At 46.6% G+C, this 12,909-nt stretch overlaps 1 protein-coding gene across 1 annotated transcript in view; it reads left to right on the forward strand.

Annotated features, from left to right (window-relative positions):
• The window catches only part of LOC309381619 (matrix metalloproteinase-14-like), a 28,948-nt gene extending 24,084 nt beyond the window's left edge, over positions 1–4,864 (forward strand). Inside the window, exon 9 of the mRNA XM_081932815.1 lies at positions 1,888–4,864. Coding sequence (XP_081788941.1) covers positions 1,888–2,204 — 317 coding nt within the window. The 3' untranslated portion in view covers positions 2,205–4,864. The remainder of the gene's footprint in view (positions 1–1,887) is intronic.
• The last annotated feature ends 8,045 nt before the right edge of the window (positions 4,865–12,909 follow it).

Here is a 12,909-nt window from a genome sequence, read left to right on the forward strand (position 1 = left end):
TTTTTAAGTTTAATTGAATTCATCGTAATCTTTTCACAACCCCCTAATCCAGTGATGGCGACCCTTTTTTTGGCTTTTTGGCAGGGGGGGGGGTCGCGTGCGGGCATGCCACACCCATAATGCAATGCGCGACCCCCAGCGCACATTCGTGCGTGACCAGCTCCCCCCCCCCCATTTTTTGCATGCTTTTTTCGCCCTCCCCAGGAACCAGAGGCTTTATAGAGCCTGGGGAGGGCGAAAATGGCCTCCCCCGCCTCCTCCTGGAGGCTCTCCGGAAGCTTCAGGAGCTTCCCTGAAGCCTCCGGAGTGCAAAAACCCGGCCCTATGGGCAAACCGGAAGTTCAGGAACAGACTTCCGGTTTGCTCGTAGGGCCGCTTTTAGTCCTCTGGCGCCTTCAGGGACCTTCAGGAGGCTTCCCTGAAGGCTCCGGAGGATGAAAAACGACCCTACGAGCAAATGACCCCATGAGCAAACTGGAAGTCACTGTTTCCGAACTTCTGGTTTGCCTGTAGGGCCGTTTTTTTGTGCTCCAAAGGCTTCAGGGAAGCTCCTCAAGCCTCCGGAGGGCCTCGGGGGGAGGGGGGGAGAGGATGTTTTCACACATCCCCAGGCTCCTATAAAGCCTCTGGGGCCTGGGGAGGGCAAAAAATGGCCTCAAAAAAAGGCTGAAGTCAGCTGGCCTGAGCGCGCATGCGTGCTGGCCAGCTGACAGGGCAACATCTCGTCCTGACAATAGCTCTGCGTGCCACCTGTGGCACCCATGCCATATTAGGTTCACCATCCTGGCCCTAATCCCTTGCGGGATGTAATCTGAGCAATACTCAGTGTTTTAATGGCTGGATGCCTTTCTTGTCACCAGTGCAGAGTTTTGTTCGGCAGATATATTCTCAGTGTGCCCAGAAAGAAAAACATCTGCCTCTATCTAGGATTGAACTCCACCTCTAGGCTAATTTTGATCACATGACCACAGGGATGTTACAGTGGTTGTAAGTGTGAAAAAACGGCCCTTTTTTTCGGTGTTGTCTTTACTTCGAACAGTCATTAGATGAGAGGTTGTAAGTTGAGGAGTACCCGTGTTTGATTCCCATAATTCTCATCACAAATCTGAAATTTAAAGCAGGGATGGGGAACTATGGCCCCTTTAGGACTCGTGAACTTCGACTTGTAAAGTCACAAAAGGGCCACACCATCCCATATTCAAAATGGCCGTTTGCATTTCTGTTGTGGCCTGTGGGAGTCAGGGTCAGCATCAAGGCAACCTGAGATCTCTGAGGGGGAAGAAGGAGTGGAGCTGGGAGAGAGAGAGAGAGAGAGAGAGAGAGAGAGAGAGAGAGAGAGAGAGAGAGAGAGAGAGAGGCAGGGCCTGGGCTGTCCGTCATCCCTCAGATGGAGTGTCAACAGCCCTCAGGTCCGGAGGTGGCTGATGAGGAAGAGGAGAAACAGCTGGGTCCAGTGCCTGACGCACAGAAGGCAGAGGAGAGGAGAGCAGTGGAAATCCATGGGCTGATCCTCGGGACGGAAAAGCCACCGCTGCTAGCGAAACCCCACCCTAGCTCTGGGGATAAAAGGCAGGGGGCGGAGCTGAATAGATGTGGCAGACAACTACCGTATTTTTCAGAGTATAAGACGCACAGATTTTCAGCCTCTTTTTTGAAGGAAAAAGGTGCGTCTTATACTCAGAAAAATACAGTATTCATCTCCCTGCAGGACGGACTTGTTAACCTGCGGCGAGAGAGAACCTTTTTGCCAGCGCTCCTAACAAAGGAATCTTTGAGTTCACTTCAGAGGGTTGGTCGTGTTTGGGGAGTTGGGTCAGAACAATTTCTCATTTAATGTACTACCACGTTCTTACTTTCCCGTGTCTGTTCTTTGTTTCCCCTCCCTAGCCTTCACCTACTTTTACAAGGGAGACCGTTACTGGAAGTTCAACAATGAGAAACTCAGGGTCGAACCGGGCTACCCTAAGTCGGTGTTGCGAGACTGGATGGGATGCACCACCGATGACCGTCGCGAGGGAGAAGAAGTCATCATCATTGAGGTGGACAATGCTGAGGAAGGCGGGCTGAACGCCGCCGCGGTGGTGATCCCCGTCCTGCTACTCCTCACCATCTGCGCCGTGGGAGTCGCCATTCTGATCTTCAAGCGTTACGGCACGCCCAAACGGTTACTCTATTGCCAGCGGTCTCTGCTGGACAAGGTGTGACCGTCCTTTGGGGATGTTTCAGGAGGACAGGTCTCACCTGCTTTCCACCCTGTCTACCTGCCTGTCACAATTCGGGTCCGGTTTCTTTGTCGCCACCTTTCGAGTCATCGTTCTCCTGGCACTCCATTCCTCCCTGCTTCTCCGTCCCATTTTCTGTCGGACGTCTTGTCCAGCTCGCCTGCTTGCCGGCCATCAGCCACGTTCTCTCTCTCTCCAAGAGCTTTTCTTGACCACAATGGCCTTCCTTCTTTCTTTCCTGTCTTCCCCACAGCCCTCTCTTTCCTTCCCATGGCGTTTCCGTTATCCGTTCTCACCCCACTGGGCAAGCGGGTGTGCTGAGCGCACCCCTTAATTAATCCGATGAGGCAGAAAGTTGAGGGAGCCTACTCTACAGGGGTTATGGCCAGGCCAACCTCATGGCTACCCATTTGTTGACCTCATTAGAGAAAGGACACACCTCCTGACCTTCCCGCTTGCAAAACTGGCGAGCCGAAATCCATACCGCGAACACTGTTCATTCTCCTGACCGTCCCGTGGAATTTCAAATCTAAAAATTGGTCTCTAGGTCTCTCTCTGGCCACTTGCTGGTCCTTCCTTCTGAGGGCAAACGGTGGAGAACCATCTTGCCGAACCAGTGAACCGCAATGGGTAGGGAAGTTGCAGGTGGTGGCTCGTTGGTGGGCAAAGTGATGATAGAGCTCATATCTAGAGATCCAAGGATCTGGAAGGGAATCACAGGGGACCTTCTCCTTCCAATTGGGCAAGAAGGAAGGAAGAACCATGGCTGACGGGCGATGGTGTCTACCGATCCGACGTAGCAGGGAGGAAAATGGGTGGGGCGCCAGGGTTGGTAGGTCTGTCCCAAACGCCAACTTTCCTTGGGGAGGGGGTAGCGAAGAATCATAAAGGGCCTAACCGGTCAGGTGGGAAAGGGGGTGGGTGGCGGTTAAGCTGAGCTTTCCTCATGACGTAATGAAGTGGGCCGTTGGTACCTTGTTCATATTGGAAAATGGGGCATGTTTGAGAGAGAAAGGGAGGGAGGGAGGGACCAAGATTATGTGGGCTATGCAGGAGATGTTTGCCGAGACCAGTTGTCCCATCTGGGTGAGATCCAGGGTCATTCAAAAAGTCAAGATGGTCACCATCCTTGACCGCCATCTTGATTATTACTTTTGGTTTGGACCTGCTCCCGTGGGCACCCCATGTTAGGACTCAATTTTCAAAGCTTGTCGGACATTTTGGCCAAGAATTTGGGGATGGAGCCCTCTGTTTCCCTGGAGGGCACCTGACTGGGGATGAGGTTGACCCACTAAATCCAGATGTTGGCAGGGCCGCTTCTGGGAAGTGTTAACCTCTCCATCTGACGATATTAACCTGGTGTTTACAGTTGTCCTTTAAAACAGGGACTCCCCAAACTTAAGACTTACGGACTTCAAGTCCCAGAATTCCCCAGCCAGCACGGCTGCCTGAGGAATTCTGGGAGTTGAAGTCCACCAGCTTTGTCATTTAAAATGGTCCCCAACCTTAGCTATTTTAAGACTTACGGACTCCAACTCCCAGAATTCCCCAGCCAGCACGGCTGCCTGAGGAATTCTGGGAGTTGAAGTCCACCGGCTTTGTCATTTAAAATGGTCCCCAACCTTAGCTATTTTAAGACTCACGGACTCCAACTCCCAGAATTCCCCAGCCACCATGGCTGCCTGAGGAATTCTGGGAGTTGAAGTCCACCCATCTTAAAGTGGCCATGATTGGGGACCCCGATTTAAAATCCATGCGAAAATGAACCCAAAGTCGCGGGTATTGGGTGGGGTTTTTTGCAAAATGGGGAGGGGGGGCGGGAGAGATAAATTGCACCAGAGAACTGCCTCAAACTGCCTTACGATCCTGTGTCTTGATATTTTTTTTTAAGTATGTAATTTTAATTATTATATAGAAAATGCATTTTTTTTAAAAAGAAACAAAAATGCAAGGGATTAAAAATAGCACATTCATGGGATGCTGTGATATTAGAATAGGCATAGGAGGTTGAAATCCTGCAGGCCGGGAATTGGGTGCCTTATACCCACCCACCCCTAAATCCTGCTCAGAGCATTTTTTAAAAATAAGGGCAGGGGGGTGGGTGATTTATATAAATATTTTCAAAGGGGGTCTCGAAACGGAATTAAACTGTGTTTAACGATCGAATTGTTTCTGGGGTGGGGTGGGGTGGGTTTAATATTGTTTATTGTTCTACTTTTTATTATTATTGTTATTATTATTTTGTTATTAATAATAAACACCCGTTCTTTCAAAGGGATATAAATATATATAAATATATATATATATATAAATATATGTCAAATGGCAACAGCCGGTAATGTAGGCTGTTTCCATTCTGTTATTCCTTTTTAACGTTAGCAATAATAAATCATTTAAAAAAACAAACACCAAAAACCAACCCACCACACACACCACACCATTTCTGGGTGGAGAAATGGACTTGAAAACGCTGGAAGTTTTAAAAGATTTATTTTGCTTTGGCCCCCGGCCTGTCTAAGAAACTTGTTTTGTTACTTTAAAAAAAAACAAAAACTTTTTTTTGTTATAAAAAAAACGCCAAAAATAATTTCCCCCCTTTTACATTTTTTTTTAAAAAAAGAAAAATAATAAATGCTGAATTTCCCCCCCTCTTTTTTAAAAGTAGTATAAAGTGTGATTTATTATCATTTTTTCTTCGGAGGGCAAAAAAAAAGAAAAAAAAAAGAGTTAAAGTCCTCGGCTTAACAAGAGTTCAAAGTTATAACGGCGCTGAGAAAAAGGGACCCTTTTTTTCCCCACGCTTATGACCGTCGGTCCTGTGATCGAAATTCGGACGCTTGGCATCTGATTCATATTTATGAAGGTCGTAAAAAGGGGCGAGGTTCACTTCACACCCGTCTCGTTAAAGCGACAGAAATGTTGGGCTCAAATGTTGCGGTCGTAAGTCGAGGACTTCCTGTATAAAGCAGGGTTATAACCCCACCTGCGCATGCACAGCAGAGACCCCAAAATTACCTGGCCAGCAGTTGGGGCGCATAGGCGCAGGGGAGGTTAGCTTGCGCCGATGGCTCGCGTCGCCGCAGAGAGGACTCCGCGTGCCACCTGAGGCATAGGTTCACCATCCGCGGGTCTATACGATTGAAAATGTGAGGACTGAAAGGGATTCACTTCCAGGCAGTCCCCGACTTACGAGAGTCCGCTTAGTGACCGTTTGAAGTTACGAAGGCACTGAAAAAAAGGGACTTAGGTGACCGCTTTTCACACTGAACGACCATTTCAGCATCCCCAGGGTGATGTGATTTACGTCCGGGTGCCTGACAACTGACTCACACTTATGACGGTTGCGGTGCCCTGGGGTGGCGCGATCCCCTTTTGACAAGCAAACTCAAGGGGGGAACCGGATTCGCTTCCCAACGGCAGTGTTTCGCTGAACAACCGCAGCAAGAAGAGTCGTAAAGCGGGGCAAGACTCGTTCAACAAATTTCTCACTCGGCAACGTACATTTTGGGCTCGGTTGCAGTCGTAAGTCGAGGACTAACTCCTGTAGTCGGTCCGTGATTGACCACGTCCTTTTGAATTCAGAGGAAATGGTTCCTAAACAGTTTTCCAATTCCTTGTGAGGTGGAGTCTGAGCCACTGAATGAAACTGAGTATTTACTGGCCCGATGCCTTTCCTGTTGCCAATGCAGAGTTTTGTTCAGATGATCTATTCTCATTGTGCCCAGAGAGAGAGAAATATCTGCCTCTACCTAGGTTCAAATTCACAGCCCCCATATTGTGAAGCGAGAGAGCTCCACCCCTAGGCCACCGCACCGCTCAGAGGGGACTCAAAACGCTTCAGCATCGCCTCCGACTGCCCTCCGTCATCCAAAATCGATCATACGGCCATCAAAGTTGCCCTCTTAGTGGTGGCCGCGGTCAGAATGATGGGTGTTGTAGTCCGACATATCTAGAGGGCCTCAGGTGTGAGAGGGGGTTATTGAGTTTAATCGGGGGTGAGTGGTAGAGGCAGGGTGTTTATGGATCTGCACAAATTCCACAAAACGACAACCGAAAACAACCGATGAGCTGATCGCTTACTCTGGCCAAAATACGTTGTATACTCATATTCTTGGCACAGCTTGGATCTAAAGTTGAGATGGAGGCCTTAAAAAGCAAAAATAATGGAGGGGACAGGAAGGTTACACATTCCCAGCTTCTCGTTCCTTTTTCTCCCTTTCTTCTCCTTTTCCCTTCTCTTCCTTCCTTATTTTTTTCTCCCTTCCTTTTCCCCCTTCTTTCTTTTTTCCTTTTCCTCCTGCCTCCTCCTCCTTTCCCCCTTTCTTCCTTTCTCTTCCTTCTTCCTTTCTTCCCTTCCTTCCTTCTTCCTTTCTGCCATCCCTCTCTTTTCCTTTCCTTCCTTCTTTCCCTTTCTTTCTTTTCCTTTTCCTCCCTCCCTTTCTCTTGCTTTTTCTTTCTTCCTTCCCTCTTCTTTCCCATTCTTTCCTTTTCCTCCCTTCCCTTCCTTTTTCTTTCTTTCATTTCCTTCTTTCCCCTTCCTTTCCTCCCTCCTCATCCCTTTTCCTTCCCTTCTTTCTTTCCCATTCTTTCTTTCCTTCCTTCTCTTCCCGCCCCCTTCTTTTCCCTTCACTTCCTTTTCTTTCTTTTTCTTTCTTCCCTTCTTCTTTCCCCTTCCTTTCCTTTTTCCTCCCTCCCTCCCCCTTCCCTTCCTTTCCCCTTCTTTCCTTTTCCACCCGCCCCCTTCTTCTTTCCCCCTTTCTTTCTTTCTTTCTTTCTTTCTTTCTTTCTTTCTTTCTTTCTTTCTTCCCTTCTTTCTTCCTTCCCTTTTTTCCTCCCTCCCTCCCCTTTCCTTCCTTTCCCCTCTTTCATGTTCTCTTCCTTCCTTTCCTTTTCTCTTCTCTTTCTTTCCTTTTTTCCTCCCTGCCTCTTTCCTCTTCTCCCCCATTGCGTCCTCCCTTCCTCCTTCCCCCATTTTCTTGCTCTTTAGAATTGAAACACTCTGGATCCCAGCCTAGCAAACAGCTAGTCTGTTATTATTTTTTCCGTAAGAATGAGATGGCAGTCCTGTGGGTTAATTGCCATCCTCCTCCATCCTATTGTGTAATGTTTATTTTGAAAGAATACACTTTCCTGGTATTTTGCTTTGCAAAACGTGACATGACAATTCTGGGAAGTTCTGTGTTTGTTTGTGCGTTTCTCTCTCCCCCCCCCCAAAAAAAATCCATGCGCTATTGAGAAATGGAGGCTTAGTGATAGATTATAGATGGATGGAGAGACACAGAGAGAGAGACAAAGAAAGAGCGACAGAGAGAGAGACACACACAGAGGCACAGAGAGAGAGGCAAAGAGAGAGAGGCAGACACACACACACACACACACAGAGGCACAGAGAGAGAGGCAAAGAGAGAGAGGCAGAGAGAGAGACACACACAGAGAGAGACACGGAGAGGCAGAGAGAGAGAGGCAAAGAGAGAGGCAGAGAGAGAGACACACAACAGAGAGAAAGAGACACAGAGAGAGGCAGAGAAAGAGAGGCAGAGAGAGAGACACACAACAGAGAGAAAGAGAGACACAGAGAGGCAAAGAGAGAGAGGCAGAGAGAGAGAGACACACACACAGAGAGAAAGAGACACAGAGAGAGGCAGAGAGAGAGAGGCAAAGAGAGAGACACACAACAGAGAGAAAGAGACACAGAGAGAGGCAGAGAGAGAGACACACAACAGAGAGAAAGAGACACAGAGAGAGGCAGAGAGAGAGGCAAAGAGAGAGACACACACAGAGAGAGAAAGAGAGAGACACACACACAGAGAGAGAGAGAGAGAGAGAGAGAGAGAGAGAGAGAGAGAGAGAGCTGTATTGCCGTGGTACTCTACACATGGCCAGGATGCAGCGGTCTTGACTTTCTCCACAGGTTCAAGGAACTGAAATTACAGACCATCTTTAAACCTGCATTTTGGGAAAGAGCTGAAGTTTGAAAAAGTATTTTGTGGTGCAGGGTACAAACGGTCCTTGATTTATGGCCATAATTTGTCTTGGAATGACAGTTGTAAGTCATGGCAGTTGTTATCTACCTACCATATGACCGTGCCTGATTCCATGACCCATAAATGCACCCATTATATCCGATGTGAAGTCCCCCCCCCCAGGAAATAACTGGAAGTGAATTCATTCATTCTATCTATCTATCTATCTATCTATCTATCTATCTATCTATCTATCTATCTATCATCTATCTATCTATTCATCTGTCTGTCTGTCTGTCTGTCATTTGTCTATCTATCTGCTATCATTATCTCTGTCTATTATCGATCCATCTCTCCCACTGTCTATCTATATCCATTATCTATCTATCTATCTATCTATCTATCTATCTATCTATCTATCTATCTATCATCTATCTATCTAGCTATCTATTCACCTGTCTGTCTGTCTGTCATTTGTCTATCTATCTGCTATCATTATCTCTGTCTATTATCGATCCGTCTCTCCCACTGTCTATCTATATCCATTATCTATCTATCTATCTATCTATCTATCTATCTATCTATCTATCTATCATCTATCTATCTATCTATCTATCTATCTATCTATCATCTATCTATCTATGCTATCAATCTATTAATCTCTGTGTGTGTGTGTGTGTGTGTATGTATATATCAATCTATCATTATCTCTATCATCTATCCATCTGTGTCTATTATCCATCCATCCATCCATCCATCCATCTATGCTATCAATCTATTAATCTCTATGTGTGTATGTGTGTGTGTGTATCAATCATTATCTCTATCATCTATCCATCTGTGTCTATTATCCATCCATCCATCCATCCATCCATCCATCCATCTATGCTATCAATCTATTAATCTCTATGTGTGTGTGTGTTTGTATCAATCTATCATTATCTCTATCATCTATCCATCTGTGTCTATTATCCATCCATCCATCCATCCATCCATCTATCTATGCTATCAATCTATTATTAATCTCTCTATATATATGTGTGTGTGTATGTGTGTGTTTATATGTACATGTATATGTATATATATCAGCTCAATCTTATCTTTCATCTATCCGTCTGTCTGTATCTATCTATCTACTATCTCTCTCTCTCTCTCTCTCTCTATCTATCTATCTATCTATCTATCTATCTATCTATCTATCTATCTACGGTATCTATCTATCTATCTATCTATCTATCTATCTATCTATACATATATATATATAAATCAGATCAATCTATCATTATCTCTATCATCTATCCATCTATTATCCATCCATTCAACTCTCATTTATCATCTCCCTCCCTCCCATCTATCATCTATCTATCTATCTATCTATCTATCTATCTATCTATCTATCTATCTATCTATCTATCTATCATCTATCTATCTATCTATCTATCTATCATCTATCTATCTATCTATCATCTATCTATCTATCTATCTATCTATCTATCTATCTATCTATCTATCTATCTATCTAATCTCCCTCTCTCTCTCATCTAATATTTTTAATAAGCAGATTTCCAGAGAGGGACGCATGACACACAGCACAGCTGAATCCTGTCTCTGCTGACGCAACCACAATTTCGCACTCAATTCGACTGACTCAGGGATAATCCGGCGGAGGGGAGGGGGGGTGTCATCAGCTCAATGGCTGCGTCAAGATCAGCCAGGAGCTCAACCGGGGTGAAATTTGGTGGAGGGGGGGAAAAGAAGGAAGTGGGGGGGGAGGAGAGAATCATCCGTAGAAGAGCTGAGCTGGCCTTTGGGCGTGTGGAGGTCCTCTCCCACCAAGAGGTGCAACTTGGGCCCTCTCCCCGGCTTGGCCGTCCGGGCGGGTCTCGTGCGCTTGGCCCAAGGCTCCAGGGCTGATCTCATCCCTGTGTTTGCGGTGGTCACATCTGGAATCCATTACAGAGGTTTCGCCCCCCCCATCCTTCTGTAGGAGGGAGAAAAAAATGGTGTTCAAAACAGAGATGGAATTAGCAAGGCGGAGAATGAATGATGAGGGACCCGAAGAGGGGTGCGAAGGGGCAAAGAGATTATTTTTTCCCCACCATCCCTCTCCCCAAGTTCCTATACGGCTGGGCAGCCATGCAGATCTTCCTCTCTTCCACCTCCCCAAAATTGCAGGATTGGGGAGGGAGGAACAAGAGCGAAGCAAAATTCCCGTTGGGACGCCAAGCTGACTTTTAAATTTGGCATGCCGTGGACCTAGCATTCAATAAGTTCAACAACGCCCCTTTAGGCTGATGTCAAGCGGCACAGACAAGGAAGGGAATCGCAAAGATAGAAGGGATGGGTGAAAAAGGAGCGGGCAGGGAGGGAGCAACAAAGCCCATCGTGCTGCGGCGTGGCGAGGATGGATTGAACGGGAGCAACCCGGCAAGGCCTCCTGTTCAGGACCTCCTAGGCGAGGCCAACGTTTAAGGTCGAAAGGGCATTTAGCTCAGCGGCTAAGACGATCAGAAAGGTCGGCGGTTCGGCAGTTCGAATCCCGAGCGCCGCGTAACGGAGTGAGCTCCCGTTCCTTGTCCTAGCTTCTGCCAACCTAGCGGTTTGAAAGCATGTGAAAAATGCAAGTAGAAAAAAATAGGGACCACCTTTGGTGGGAAGGGAACAGCGTTCCATGAGCCTCCGGCGTTAAGTCATGCCGGCCACATGACTACAGAGACATCTTCGGACAGCGCCGGCTCTTTGGCTTTGAAACGGAGATGAGCACCGCCCCCTAGAGTCAGGAACGACTAGCACATATGTGCGAGAGGAACTGTTACCTTTTTACGTAGATTTAGATGAACAGAGTTGGAAGGAATCTTATAGGTCATCTAGTCCAACCCCCACCCTCGCCCAAGCAGGAGACCCTTCACCATTTCTGACAAATGGCAATTCCAACCTCTTCTTGAAAGCCTTCAGGGATGAAGCTCCCGCAAGTATCAAGGTTAGGCACGAGTGGTGAGGTGGCCTAGAGGCAGAGCTCTCGCCTCATTATCAGAGGGCTGTGAGTTCGATCCTAAGGTACAGGCAGATATTTCTCTCTCTGGGTACGTTGAGAATATATCTGCCGAACAAAACTCCGCATCGGCGACAGAAGGGCATCTGGCCAGTAAAAACTGAACTCTCTATTCAGTTGCCCAAACTCTATTAGGGAGTCAAAAAAGGTGACAATGATGATCAAGGGTTAGACATATTCACCTTAACAGATGAACAGAGTTGGAAGGGACCTTGTAGGTCATCTAGTCTAACCCCCACCCCCGCCCAAGCAGGAGACCCTACACCATTTCTGACAAATGGCAATTCCAATCTCTTCTTGAAAGCCTCCAGGGTGAAGCTCCCACAACTTCCGAAGGCAACCTCTGTTCCATGGGTGGATTGCTCACGCTGTCAGAAAAAGTTTGGAGCCGCTCTGGGTTTCATTCATTTAAACCGAATTAAATGCCCCCTCTCCATCGCCTCTGCAGAAAATCAAAGAAAATTATCTTTTTTTCCTCCCTGTGAAAAGCATAATCTTCCAGCGGGAAGAAAACCAGGATGGAAAATGTCATTTTCCAACGAAGAGAGAGGAAAAGAAACCGAAGACGATCCTTTAAGATTTGGGAAGAATGCCTGTATCTTCCCAGCCCCCATTTTCCTTCATAAGGTCTTGTGACTTGAGTTTTGGCCGGGTGAGGTTCCCCAGAGGGCCAGAGCGGGAGGTGTGTGTGTTTGTGTATGCTTTACAGCCCGCCCCCCCCCCCATGGATGGAGAGAGACAAGGAGAACAAGCAGGACTTTGGCAGAAAAGTATCCAACATTCCTACAAATTTGGCGGAGGCTGCATTTTGATTTTTCAGCCAAGATGGGTTTCTCCTCACCGTTTCCAAAAATCTATCTGTCCTTTGGCCAGTTGGATGTTTTTTTTTTCCTGGCAAACCCTGCCTGCCGATTTTTCGGCCTCTCCCCTGCTTTTCAACCGCACAGGGGCCAAGGAGTTTTTCAGCTTTTTAAAAACTTCTGTGGAAAACCTCGTGGCTCCCGGGCCAGGGATGGGATTCCCTTACCTTTGCTACTGGTTTGCAAATGTGAGCGTGCTCACAGAAGGTCACGCATTATGTCGGGGGGGGGGATGAGCGGAGCCTCCAGCAGCCACCGCTACCGGCTCACCTGAACCACTAAGAATCAGTGGAATACCGCTAATATCCCGGGCTCCCTGCACGAAGCAAAGTGGTGGGGAAAGAGTTGACTGACTTTTTATTTATCTATTTATTTATTTTAATCGCATGACATCCTGGCCCATGACTCATTTTGCAGCCGGGGTCTGGATCAGAAAGCGAGGACCGCATTCCAGGGCAGGCATTCAAAATAATAATAATAATAATAATAATAATAATAATAATAATAATAATAATAATAATAACAACAACAACAACAACAACAGTAACGACAGTAACAATAGTAATAATAGTAATAATAATAATAATAATAATAATAATAATAATAATAATAATAATAATAAGTGCAGCATCAGTCAAATGCAAAAAGCTGCACTGCTTGGATCTGCATGTATATTATGAAAATACGTTACGACGTCCTAGGCCCCTGGGTGGGGCCCGACTAGTAATCAATGCCAAATCCGGCGAAACAACTGGCCACTGTGTTTTGTCAATCTCCGTTCTTATTTAAAAAGAAAATTATGGAATAAATGA

Source organism: Natrix helvetica (genome assembly GCF_964273705.1).
Source record: "Natrix helvetica genome assembly, chromosome: Z".
NCBI lineage: Eukaryota > Metazoa > Chordata > Lepidosauria > Squamata > Natricidae > Natrix > Natrix helvetica.